General features: G+C 45.4%; 1 protein-coding gene across 3 annotated transcripts in view; it reads right to left on the bottom strand.

Annotated features, from left to right (window-relative positions):
• LOC137533838 (T-cell surface glycoprotein CD4-like) overlaps positions 1-13,709 on the bottom strand; it is an 85,331-nt gene that overhangs the window by 34,300 nt on the left and 37,322 nt on the right. For all 3 annotated transcript variants that reach the window (XM_068255084.1, XM_068255085.1, XM_068255083.1), the window contains 2 exons: positions 6,172-6,242; positions 2,832-2,993 (listed from right to left, as the gene is read on the bottom strand). In XM_068255084.1, coding sequence (XP_068111185.1) covers positions 2,832-2,993; positions 6,172-6,214 — 205 coding nt within the window. In that variant the 5' untranslated portion in view covers positions 6,215-6,242. The remainder of the gene's footprint in view (positions 1-2,831; positions 2,994-6,171; positions 6,243-13,709) is intronic.

Below are 13,709 nucleotides of genomic sequence, written 5' to 3'. Positions count from 1 at the left end.
TTCTTGCCTTTCTGTTTTGTTTTTTACTATCCTCTGCTCCCTTTCTGTCTTCACTCTCTCCCAATACTCTTCACAACGTCTCTCTCTCTCGATAGCTACCTACTGTCCATGCTACGTAATCGCAGTCCCTTCCACCCAAATCGCTACTACCTAGCCTTCTATACAGCACCCCAGCAGCAGCTACCTATTCTTCCTACTGCTTTGCTGCAGCTACCTAACTACCATTCAGCTGCAGCTACATTACCTCCTTACCTATCTACACTCCTTCCTGTCCTACAGCAGCTGCAGCTAACCTACCTACCCCCACTCCCCCAGCCACAGCTACTTAACCTCTCTCTATCCTCCCTCCAAGCTACAACTGCCTTACCTTCCTACCTACATTCCCTCCTGTCCTTCAGCAGCTAAACAATCTACCTATCCTCCCACCTAGTCGCAGCTACCCAACCTCCCTATCTACCTATAGTTCTTCTCCACCAGCCGCAACTACTTAACCTTCCCAGCTATCCACCCATCCAGCTGCGGCTACCATACCTACCGTACACTCCCTCCTGTCCTACTGCAGCTTCCTAATCTCTACCTACGCTACTTAGCCTCCCTACCTACCCCCCTCCCCCAGCTACTAAACCTCCCTACCTAGCCCCCCCACCCCGCTAGCTACTTAACCTCCCCATCCTCCCTCCAAATGGCCATGTTGGCACTCTGTGATAAATAAGTGGATTTTGGGTGGCAGTTTGGGCACTCGACCTCTAAAAGGTTTGCCATCACTGCCCTAGAGTATTTGCTCACTCCCACCCCGATGCAGGTGCTGGCATTGACTGAGCAGCTTCCCGTCCAGGGAGCCGTCCCAGCGCTCGTCTGTGCTGCATATTTCCAGCCGACCTTCCGGGCTCCCTTCTTCTCTGATCGGGACTGAGCGGCCACGTCATGACGCTGCCGCTCAGTACCTATCAGAGAGAATACCCGGGAGGCCGGAAATGTGTAGACTGCACTGTGCAGTGAATTTGAACATAAAGAGCGCGCAGGGCGGAACAGGTGAGAGAGTTAGGAATTAAGAGCCTGAGTCACACAGTAGAGTTAACACTGCCAGCACCTGGATCAAGGAGGGGGTGACAAAGCATTTAATTGCAGGCAGCAGGTTTACCAAACTAACTGTGTGGGGTGGCCCTCAACTACTATTTATGTATAGCGCTAACATCTCCTGCAGTGCTGTACAGAGTATATTTTGCTATTCACTACCAAATTAACTGTGTGTGTGTGGGGGGGGTCACCTGAACCTTAATTATTAATATTTATATAGCACCATTGCATCTTCTGCAGGCTGCAGTGCTGCTCTGTACAGAGTGTATATTGTTGCTGGCGCCTGGCAGCCGGCTCTCTCATCACGAATAACCACGGTGGTTACTCGTGATTCAAATGAGTTGTAATTGCCTCAGCTAAATGGCTGTATGCGGCAGGGTTAATTACCCATAATGCCACCATCCACCCTGCATTTCAAAGAGCTTGCAAGCGACCTATTCATCGCATTGCAAGCCTCGCTATGGCGCACTTCCTCCTTCCAGCTTGAAGGAGGAAGTGCGCCATAGCGAGGCTTGCAATGCGACCAATGGGTTGCTTGCAAGCTTGTTGAAACACAGCGCGGACGACGGCATTATGGGTATTTAACCCTGCCGCATACAGCCACTCAGCTGAGGCAATCACAACTCATTTGAACCACCGTGGTTACATGTGATGAGCAAGCCTGGTTGCTGGGTAGCAAACTAACTGTGTGGGGGTGGGGAGCGTGGTCACCTGAGCCTCATCTATTATTATTTAATATTTGTATAGCGCCGATACCTTCCGCAGCGTTGCACAGAGTATATTGTTTTGTTCTTCAGGCGGGGCATGACTGAATGGCTGCTGCTGGGAGGTCTCCTCTGGCCTTGATTGGGGAAATCAATACCTAGATTCAATGTAATGTTTTTCAACATCATTTTATGTATACTCCGGCCCCCCAGCAGTCTGAAGTATGTTGACCCCGCCCTTGACCGAAAAAGTTTGGTGACCCCTGTTGTAAATCTTGGTGGGCACGGGGGTGGGGTGGCTAGAGGGCGTGCACAGCAGTCAGTAGGGGGGCCCAGGCTTGATGTTGTGTGAGGGGCCCCAAAATTTCTGATGGCGGCCCTGATCAGAGTGGACAAACAGGACGCAGTATGAAGTGTGTATGTTTATTTTGACTTTTAATTTTCAGTTCAGGTTTTCTTTAAGGCCTGGTACCCACTGGTACGACGTATCACAAAAGCGTCTGCAATTCCCCAAATGGTTCAACTTCCGTATCGCTTTCAGGTTCGCTGGCAAATGCAAACATCTCTAAAATGCCTTCAAGTGAACCTAAACCCAAGGAAATAAGAGTTTCACTTACCTGGGGCTTCTACCAGCCCCCTGCAGCCACCCTCTGCCCACGCTGGTCCTCAACGATCCTCAGGTCCCCCGTCGCAGCTTATTTTCAATTCTGCCGACTTATCGCCGCTGCAGCGGTATCCAGGGGGATCGTTGAGGACCGGCGAGGGCACAGGATGGCTGCAGGGGGCTGGTAGAAGCCCCAGGTAAGGGAAACTTTTATTTATTTCCTTGGGTTTAGGTTCACTTTAAAGACTGAAGTGTGTGTTGGGGGAAGAGAGGGTTATACTGTATACCCCAATTTTCTTTTGTACCAACTCTTCGGCTCTTAGCTAATAAAATTAGACTTATATGGCAGAATTGAGCAAACATGCACAATATTGTTCTGATTGATTTAGTAACTAGCTGGGAATGTACAATGAGATTTGATATAATAACGATTTCAATTATTTTACCTTTTCTCTGCATGTAGGGTGTTGACCCGCCCACTCTGGATTGTACTGATATTCCTTTATCATTCTTCCAGACAATGGTCCCAGATAGGTCTGTACCACAAGGCAGGACAGCTTTCTTCCCGACCTCTTGAATGACTCTCACACTGGACACCAGACACAGGCCTACGAGAAAGCAGAATTTAAAGAGGAACTGTAGGGAATAACATCATGAATAAAATATGTTTTACAGTATTTATTTATAGATTATTTAGTCAGTGTTTGCCCATTGTTAAATCTTTCCTCACCCTGATTTAAATCCTGACATTTATCACTGGTAGTAACATCTTTAGTCCTATATATACACAATACGATACGCACACCATGCAATTTTGGTTGCAAAAAGGGAGTATATTGTACAAAAGATATAACACGGACTACACAATCAGTCAGATGGACTATACAATCAAAATCGTGTATAAAATACAATATAGGGTACATAAATACATCAATGTCCACATTTAAATACAAACATATGCAAAAATCATGAAAAAATCGGAACCAATATGCCTATAGAGATGCAGCATGTATGGACAATCGAATCAAATATCCATCTGTGGACACATTGCATGTAGAAAGTCCTCAAATGCAATTGGTATGAAGCATATCAGATAGTTCAACACAGCGTGGTGAAGGGGCTAACACCGCCAAGTATTACCCAGACAGACGGCGTTGTTTCGAACAACAGAGTATTCTTTCTCAATGGGTGCAAGCAGATGCGGCAAACTGAAGCAGTGATGGCGGCGGAGATAACATCTTTAGTCCTGCCAGTGACCTGTATGGAATGTTCGTTACTAAGAGTTCTTTGCACAGAGGGAGATATTGCTTACTTGGCAGCTGGAAAAAGCTGTTATTTCCCACAATGCAACCAGTTGCACAGACAGGAAACTGTCAGGACCATGGTCATGACATCAAACTGTGGGAGGGGTTTCATCACAGTATCAGCCACACAGAGTTCCCTGATGAACTATTCGAGAAAGTGTCCTCGAGTCCCACCAACAGTGCATATTTTGTAGGTAGCCTCAGATCTATCCAGCTGGGGTAATTATTGTTTCACCAGCATGGATTAAAGGAAACCAGGGAGAAAAAAAAGTGCCCCAAATGGGTAGTACTCACCGTGGGAGAGGGAAGCCTCTGAATCCTCCACGTTTCCCCCGTCCTCCTCCGCTGGGCCGTTCCAGCGATGTCCCAGCCCTACTACTGCGCATGCGCACGGACCTGATTCGGGCTCTGCTTTTTCTGACGAAGCCCAAGCAGGTCCATGCTACTGCGCAGGCACAGTGTGGCCATGCTTCGGGGTCTCAGCACTGGCCTGGTGAAGGAAGAGGAGGAGGGATGGCTCTGAAGGGTCCAGAGGCTTCCCCCTCCCAAGGTAAGTATCTACATTTGTGCATCACAATCTAACATGATATGCATATCTGGGAGGGGTTCAGCTGTGAGGGCGGGAATATAAGAAGCTCAGTCTTGTCCAGATTAAGCAACACAACACTGATAGAGCCGAGGGATTATTTCACAGACACTGGGTCTAAGAGAAACCATCAAGAAGGAAAGAAAAACCCATCTAGGGCTTGATTCACAAAGCGGTGCTAACTGTTAGCACGCCTGTGAAAACCCCCTTAGCACGTCTAAACAAGCTTTTCGCGCATAAAACTTTACGCGCGCAAAACTTTATGCGCGTAAAACTTTATGCGCGTACTGCACAGAGCACAGGGCGCACCGCGCGAAGTGCCCATTAAAGCCTATGGGACTTAGCGCGCGTAAAACTTTGCGCGCATAAAACTTTACGCGCGTAAAGTTAGAGCACGATCTGATTGAGAAATCCGGTGCTAACCTACTTAGCACCCTGGTTAGCGCGTCTAAAGACTTTAGACGTGCTAAGTAGGTTAGCACCGCTTTGTGAATCAAGCCCCTAGTGTCTAAATAATTGGGCTGAACAAAGTAGGATTGCAATATAGAAAGACCTTTATTTATATTAACACACTGACATTAAGGGAATTTTATCTGTCTTTAAAGACAGATAAAATTCACTAGTCATGAAGGTAATCATGCCTCTGCTCTGCAATATGATAATGTAAACAGATGATGTTATGGTATGTATTGCATAAGGCCTCAATCAAGGAGAAGAAAAAAAAAGGGGGGGGATAGGGGAGGAGTTAAAAAATGGTGAAAAATCAGGAACTAGTGTTCAAAAATATGTGAAAAAAACGTGAAAAATGAAAAAATACAAAAATAATCTCAAGTGTAAATAAAAGGAACTACAAAATGCGCAAAAATGTGTGAGAAAAAGGAGGGGGGCGGCTGAGTGGGTGAAAACCTGGAAAAATGTAACCACACACACACACACACACACACACACACACACACACACACACACACACACACACACACACACACACACACACACACACACACACACACACACACACACACACACACACACACACACACACACACACACACACACACACACACACACACACACACACACACACACACACACACACACACACACACGCCTCACTTGGCTTCATGGGCGGACTGAGCCTGAGACTCTCATTATAGTAAACGCTGATATAGTAAACATCTGGATATAGCAAACTCAGTACTCTGGTCCCAACAAATGTATAAATAAACAAAGTATGACCAATTCTGATACAATAAACTTCTGATATAGTAAACTACTTTTCCTAGTCCCGTGGAGTTTACTACAAAAGGGATTCTAGTGTCTTCTGTGAAATTCACTGCTTCTCACTTACCCACTTGGGTCCATCAGTGTTTGGAGTCAGATTCGGTGAGGTGTGTGAAAGGGAGCAGCAGGCTGAGACTGAGATAGCAGATGGAAAAGAACCAACTACACCAGAGTGCCAGCTGGTGCTTAACAAAGTGCATATGCTGGCCATGCTGAGAGGTGCCCAACCATCAGATCTGGTGAGAGGCTTATATTTTTTAATGTGAAGTGTCAGTGGTAGAAAACTCATTTACAAGAGTCCCTTTGTTTTTCTATCGCTTATGCAAACCTCTATGCAAGCCCTGGGTTACTCCTTACACATAGCTCTTCATATGCTTTTCTTCCCTCTATTACAACACAAATACTACTGACTCCTCCTTTCTCTGGGGTATGTTGGCCTTATGTGGGTGATATAAGACAAGACACAGAACATTTATATTGTGATTTTCTCCTGGCGGACTCAAAATAAGAGAGCTGCAGCCATTAGGGCGCACTCTATAGGCAGTAGGAGTGTTAGGGAGCCTCGCCCAAGGACTCCTTACTGAATATGTGTAGGCTCCCTCCTGCCACACCTACCTGTCTGCAGGTAGAGAATGCCAAGTAGCTTCCAGGTTTCCATGTTCTGTTCTCGTCCTGTTTGATCCAATCTGCAGGGAAAAGACAAGATGATGAATGAATGGTGGAAGGTGGATGAAGGGAGGATGGATGGGCATGGAGGAAAGGTGGATGAAGGGGAGATGAATGGACAGTGGCATTGTGGATGAAGGGAGGATGGATGGGCATGGAGGAAAGGTGGATGAAGGAGAGATGGATGGTCCGTGGGATTGTGGATGAAGGGGAGGTGGATGGTCCGTGGGATTGTGGATGAAGGGGAGGTGGATGGTCCGTGGGATTGTGGATGAAGGGGAGATGGATGGTCCGTGGGATTGTGGATGAAGGGGAGGTGGATGGTGGTTAGATGGATGAAGGATGGATGGTGGATAAATGGAAGCTGGATGGACAGATGGACGATGTATAGATGGATGGGAGGCTGTATAGGTAAATGGATACATGGTAGATGGTGGTAGATGGAGATGGTTGGTGGTTAGATGGTTGAACAATGACTCAATGGTGGATCATAGATAGATAAATGGATGGACAGATGGATGAAGGGAGCACAGGTGGTGGATAAAAGGGGGACAGATGATATAGGGATAGATTGTAGGCTATCTATAGATGAAGGGGTATATGGTAGATGGAGATGGATGGTGGTTAGATGGATGGAGGATGAATAGTGGATGGATTGATGAATGGATGGGCAGGTGGATGAATGGAGGATGAATGGATAATGGATGAAGAGTTGATGATGAAATGATAGATGGGGAGGCATTATAGGTAAATTAAAAGATGGATACATAGGTAGGTTGGTAGATAGATAAATAGATAGATAGATCAGAGAGATAATTATGTACTTGAAAATCTACACTAATGATTAAATTATTACTGTACTAATTATTAGGCATATACTTTATTGTACACTATTAAAGTAAACCCTTTCAAACCATACCAGTTGCCTGGCAGCCCTGCTGGTCTATTTGGCTGCAGTAGTGTCTGAATAACACCAGAAACAAGCATGCAGCTAATCATGATCTGCTGCATGCTTGTTCAGGGTCTATGGCTAAAAGTATTAGAGGCAGAGGATCAGCAGGACAGCCAGGTAACTGTTGGTGTTGTTTTAAAGGAAATAAATATGGCAGCCTCCATATCCCTCTGGCTTCAGGTGTCCTTTAAATAAAACCACACAGTATATGGCCGATGTTACCCATATAACTGTACTCCAGCTCCAGTATGCTGCCGGAATCCTGTCTGTACGGCGACAGAAGACAACGAGCCACAGATCTCACCTGCGATAAGAGAGACGCACCATGATTTGTGCTCTGTGTGATATTGATTGGCTTCGGCAGACGGAGCAGGAGAAATGGGGGTCTGAAGTGGTTTTGTGGGTGACACCCTCCCCCGACTTCCGCCCTTGTTATCCTCTCTCCCGGCACGGAGAGGGGTGAAACATTCGTACGTTTCCTGTTGTTGTGGGGAGACCACAGAGAACTATGGGCAGCAGCGCAGACACGTGTGAGCAGGAAGGAATATGGGAAGGAGAGGTGACGGGCGGCGACCACAGACGCTACAAGGGGTGGTGGGGGGATGGGGGGGTTACAGCAACTGGGGCCCAAACAGCACATGCATCCACAAATCACTGTATAGGTGCTGTGAGAAACTTACAGGGAGCCTGAAGTGAGAGCAGAGTAGTCTAGGCAGGTGCCTGGGGCTTAGTCGGTGTCAAGGGGCCCACCAGCTGCCTTCTATGACCTCTTTCCACTTCAGCTTCTCAATACAAAGGTCCCTAAATCTACTATCTTGCCTAGTGCCCCATTACATCTTAACCACTTGAGGACCGCAGTGTTAAACCCCACTAAAGACCAGGCCATTTTTCAATAAAGCAGGGACGCACATGTCAGCACACAAGTGATTCCCCCCCCTTTCTCCCCACCAACAGAGCTTTCTGTTGGTGGGGTCTGATAGCCCCCCAAATGTTTATTTTTAATTTTTTGCAAATATTTTCATAATAAAAATGTGGATTTTTTTTATTTATTCCACTATGTCCCCTCCCTCCCTCCCCCCGCCAGCCTATCACTGTGTCCCCTCCCTCCCTCCCCCCGCCAGCAGATCACCCCCGAGCCTCAGGAGGGGACAGCCGTGTCACACGGCTGTCCCCAGTACAGCGCTGCCTTAGATCGCAGCGCTGTACGGAGTGAAAAGACGGTGGTTTCACCGTCTAACAATCTCCTATCGGCGATCGCCTACCAATCGGAGATGTGCGATCTCCTGCAAAACAGGCCCACAGGACCATACGCCAATCGGCGTTAGGTGGTCCTGGGGCTGCCGCAGCGTCCACACCCATCGCCGTGATGCAGCCGGCAAGTAGTTCATCTATCTCTGAGTGAGAGGCTTATGGATGCTGCCATATTTATGTCCTTTTTAACAATACCAGTTGCCTGGCAGTCCTGATCTTTCTGGCTTCAGTAGTGTCTGAATCACACACTTGAAACAAGCATGCTGCTAATCTTATCAGAAATATCTTATCTGTGCTAACATACTGTATTACACAGTGTTGCATACTGGATAGGGGAGACATTACAACATTACACAATATCACATAGGGACCGTACAGCGTTAAACAAAGGTACACAGAATAGTCATGTAACAATAAACAATAGTGCGCAGATTGTAATGTAGGGATACATATTGCAGACAAGTCACTGAGTCCATATGGTGGTGGAGAACAATATACAGGGAGGAGGGCCCTGCCAAATAGGCTTCCAATACTAGAAGTGGGGGAGAGGGACGCATAAGGGAGGCGGAGTAAAGTCTTATTGCCTTTTACCCACTTGTCTCATGAGATTCATCTCTCAACAATCGCTCCAGAATCAAGTACCATATTTCCCCGAAAATAAGACACTGTCTTATATTAATTTTTGCTCCAAAAGATGTGCTAGGGCTTATTTTCAGAGGATGTTTTATTTTTGGGCAAACGCTGGTAGTTTTCCTATACAAAATGTACATACTGTATGCCATGCTGAAACACAAGCAGCATACACAGAGCTTGTGGTTTGCAGATAGTGGCTCTCACTTACAAGAAATTGATTCTGCTGATCATGTGGGTAAAGGCCCATACACACGTCGGACTTTTGCGAACGGCGGGTCGTTTGAACGTCCCGTCGTTCAGTCGTCTGCACGCCTAATCGGGCGTGTGTACAGACTGTTGTTCAGGTGATAAGACTAATTTTGAGCGATCCGCCCGGCGGAGTCTATTTCTTGCAGGCAGAGAACTCTGTCAGGCTCCCCAGAGCTATGATAGGATAAGCGGTGTGTGTGTCCTGGGAAGAGGTGAAGAGCTGCTGATGCTTATCACTACAGATCAGGAGGGCTGGCTCCAACAAAAACACAAATTGCCTGACACATATACAGGACTGCGTAGAACTCACATTATACTGCTGCTCTCCTGTATCCAGGCTTTGTATTCAGCGTGACTTGCTGGTGTCATGTGAGTTGCTAGTTAGGGCTTAAATTTGGGGGATGTCTTACATTTCAAGCATTCTTGAAATTCCTGCTAGGTTTTATTCTCAGGGGATGTCTTACTTTAGGGGAAACACGGTATGATGAGTATCGTACCTAGAATTATTTTTGGTACACACGGCAATGGCAGAGGAGCAAGAATAGACATAACGAAACAATACAGCAAAAAAAGCAAACAGCAAAAGCATATGACATGACAGAGATGACAGGAGAGCTATGGGGGCCACATTAGAGCAGGATAGGGCAGGCTAAGTCTCTGAGGTGCAAGGAGGGGCAGGGCGGCCTGCTGGAAGAACTGTCCATGGTGGTGTTAAGCAGGACAACTGGAATGTTGAGCTAACATTGGACTGGAGTGTCACCAGAGGTCATGCCTGTCAGAGGTACTGGAGTTTTGCAAGTGGACCGCTTGGTGGAAGAAGGTGATGCTGCGCCTGGAGGTTTTTTAGGGAATAGTTCTGTAACATCAGCCTGATGGGAGGAGACTGAAGAAATGGCTGCCTGGATGGGAGGCGTCTTGGGAGATTCTGGAGGCCCTTGTATTCATCCTAGTAGAATGGATGTGGTCTAGGGGCGGCAGGGGCAGTCCTATCATTTTTTTACGCTGTGCTAATAACTCTCTGAAGTTTATACTTGTCGCTGGCGGTGGCTCCGATATCAAAAGCCTCACTGCAAGCACTGAATAAGAATGCAATCACACTAGCCATTCTGTACGCTTCACCATTTTCTAAGACCCAAGTGAGATTTGCAAACTAATGCCATGTATTAGTAAACCTGATTTTTTTGGCTACTGTGTTCCCCAGCCTTTGTAGATCAACCCTATTTCTTCTATGAGTTGGGAAGAAAGTTTGCAGCCTTCAGCTCGGTCATATCAGGCCACAGCAGGGTTTAGTGGAAGGTATTTGGAGCATTGGCTGTGTGTTTGGGGTCATGTGCAGCACCTATAGTCAGATTTTTAATTTAACTACGGGCTTTATTGGAAGGTTTTGTACAGTATATTCCCAGCAGGTCATGTTTGAGAGCATGGAACATTTAAGGTGATTACTGGGCCAACAATACTGTAAAATCACAAAGGTAAGCCAGAAAACATGAGCTCTTGGTGGAGTGCAGAAGTTGAGACATATAGGCTGAATTATATAAAGATTGAGGCCTCTGGTCCACATGTGGAACATTCTATAAGGATAAAAAAAAAACTTTTTGCTTGTCTATTTCTCATGCAAAGAAGAAAACATGTATGATCATCGATCCAGAAACAGTCACCTTCTCTGGGCCTGAGCTCATCACAAATATTATGAGGTAGAAAAAGAAAAAAAGTTATTGCCACCAGGTGACTTAGCTTCAAATCAGTATTAATAGAAAGATTTTTTTGCCACATTTTTACTCCCTGTATTAAATAATTTGCAGAAGAAGAAATTGTAGTAATTTAATGCTCACATGACATCGGACTTACTGAAACAAGATGATACTGACCCCTGCCAGCCAATCTGATGGCTGTTGTGTAAACAGGTTAGAAATGATCTTCGATGTCCACAGAGGAAGACTTGTGCCCCCTTCAAACCGATCAAACAAATGCCATAATTGCTATGAAATATTATTTAACTTAAAACTGACTGATGTTTCTTACTTTTGTGGTACCCACAGTTTCCCCCCATGCCTTGATTTTGCGGCTTTGAGCTAACGGATGTCAGAGCTGTTGTACTTAACACTGTGATGTCTATTGTTGGGGTCTAGGTGTGTTGCGTGTGGGCGGAGGTGTACCTGGAACTATATACATTCAGAGGAATTGTGGTGGCTTCCTGGAGTCTTTTATCTCCACCAGAGATGTATTCTGATTTACCAATGACTTCTGAATTCTGCTTCCTCCTCCTTCCACTCCTCCTTGACACCCCACCACACTGATCCCACCACACAGACTCCATCGCTCAAACTCCACATCAGAAACCCTACTGTAGGGTTCCAACGTCACAGACTCCACCGCACAAACTCAACTGAAGACATTCAGTGCCAAGACCCCACCCCACAGACTACACAAATCTCAGCCACAGAGACCCCACAACTCAAATTCCACCACACAGACTCTACCACTGAAACTAAAACTCAGAAACGACATAAATCTCAGCCTCCGAGACCCCACAACTCATGTTCCATTACACAGCCACAGCACAAGAACCTCTAGGGACAACAAATAATTTTGACAAAAAGTTGAGGTTAATACTTTGTTTTACTTTGCTCAGAAACATTTAAATTGTTGCACTAGCACAGCAACTTCCCAGAATATTGTTTGATCACTAATTGCAGAGACTGTGCAAGCACCACAGAGAGTTTTTCTTACTGCAGGATTCAGTAACTGTGTTTTTTGTCCACTCAATACAGCAATAATTTTGCAGCCAGTGGTGTGCCTTCTCTTTTTTGTTTTGTTTCAGTAACTGTAAGGAGAGATATGTTTTCTCATTGATGAGCTTTTTAAATAAACGTTATGATATAACATATCCATGCAATGCCATCTCCCAGCACTATTGTGCTCTGCAGTAGGGGATTTGGGATGTTTACACAGATTACCTTACTTTGGGATAAAGGCAAATAGGATAACTATGGAAAATAAAGATTTAGAAAATATATTTTTCTTATATGTTATACCAGACTGTAATTACCCTTTAATGGGTTTATGACAGTTTGCACTTATCACAGAAAACCTTTCATTATTTAGTTTACGCCTGCTGTAAATATTTGTCAGCACATGAAAATTAGTAATCACCTGAAGCTGGGTACACACATCAGATAAAAGTATTTGGAAAATGAAAGATCAAAGACCAATTTTGCCACCTCCATGTATTATGAGGGCCAACAGATTTTGAATTCTAAAGCTGTGTACACACAAGATAAATCTTTGAAAAGTGAGACATCAAAGATCAAGTCTGCAGATAATCCTTGTAAAAAAGTTCACAAAAGACCTCAAAAGAGCCAGACCAAAGATATTTAACTCTGAAGGCCCGTTTCCACTCTCGCGGAAACGGTCGCGAATCCGCAGAGTTTCCCCGCAGGCAAATCGCGCGGGGAAACTCTGCCATAGGGGATAACTGCGCCGCCGGCCGAATCGCTTGCAGTAGCGATTCGGCCAGAACCCCCTACAGAATTCGCGGCGGAGGCTGCGATTCCCATAGCCGTGCATGGCATGGCTCATGGGATTCGCCTGCGATCCCACCCACCCGCTCAGTGCCGGCACTAGTGGAAACGAGCCCTCAGTCTTTCAGATCTATCCTGGTAGATCTGATCTGATATGCAGATGACTGTCCATTAAGCCCAAGCTACACGATACGATTCTTTGTGTGATTCGATTACAATTCTATTTACGATCCGATTAAATCCAACATGTCCGGTTGGGATTCGATTCAATTCAATTTGCCATTGCAAAACAATGGCAAATCGAATTGAATCTAATCAAATCCCAATCGGACATGTCGGATTTAATCGGATCGTAAATAGAGTCGTAATCGAATCGCACAAAGAATCGTATCGTGCACATTGGGAACAAGGTGTGTATGAGATCTCCAGATATCATAGACTATGAATGCATTTTGCATGAACTGATCTTTTGCTTGTGTTAAGCATCTTAAAGGTGGCCACTAACGGTTCAGTTTCTAGCAAAAAATTGTTCGAGCGATCAGAAATTCTGATCGGATTGGTTGAAAATAACCTCAGTTAATGGGCACAGTTGATTATAAAAATAGTCGTCCGAATGGATGTTGGTCTTTGATCTTTCATTTTCCAAAGACTTTTATCTGATGTGTGTAAATAGCTTAAGACTTTTAGGTTTAGGTTTTACACTCTTGTGAATTTAGCTGCTGCTTTTTACATTTTTCCAATTTAATTGTCTCTCTTTCTTATTTCTTGTCCCCAGATGTGTCCCCTATATTCATGATGTGACCTTAGAGACGATTTATACAGATGGTATAGCCTCTTTTCATTTTTAGGTTTACACATCCCAAAATATGATTGGCTGTTTC

Source organism: Hyperolius riggenbachi, chromosome 10 (genome assembly GCF_040937935.1).
Source record: "Hyperolius riggenbachi isolate aHypRig1 chromosome 10, aHypRig1.pri, whole genome shotgun sequence".
Classification (NCBI taxonomy): domain Eukaryota; kingdom Metazoa; phylum Chordata; class Amphibia; order Anura; family Hyperoliidae; genus Hyperolius; species Hyperolius riggenbachi.
Note: the sequence above shows the minus strand (reverse complement) of the source record. Positions and strands in the feature narration are given on the sequence as shown.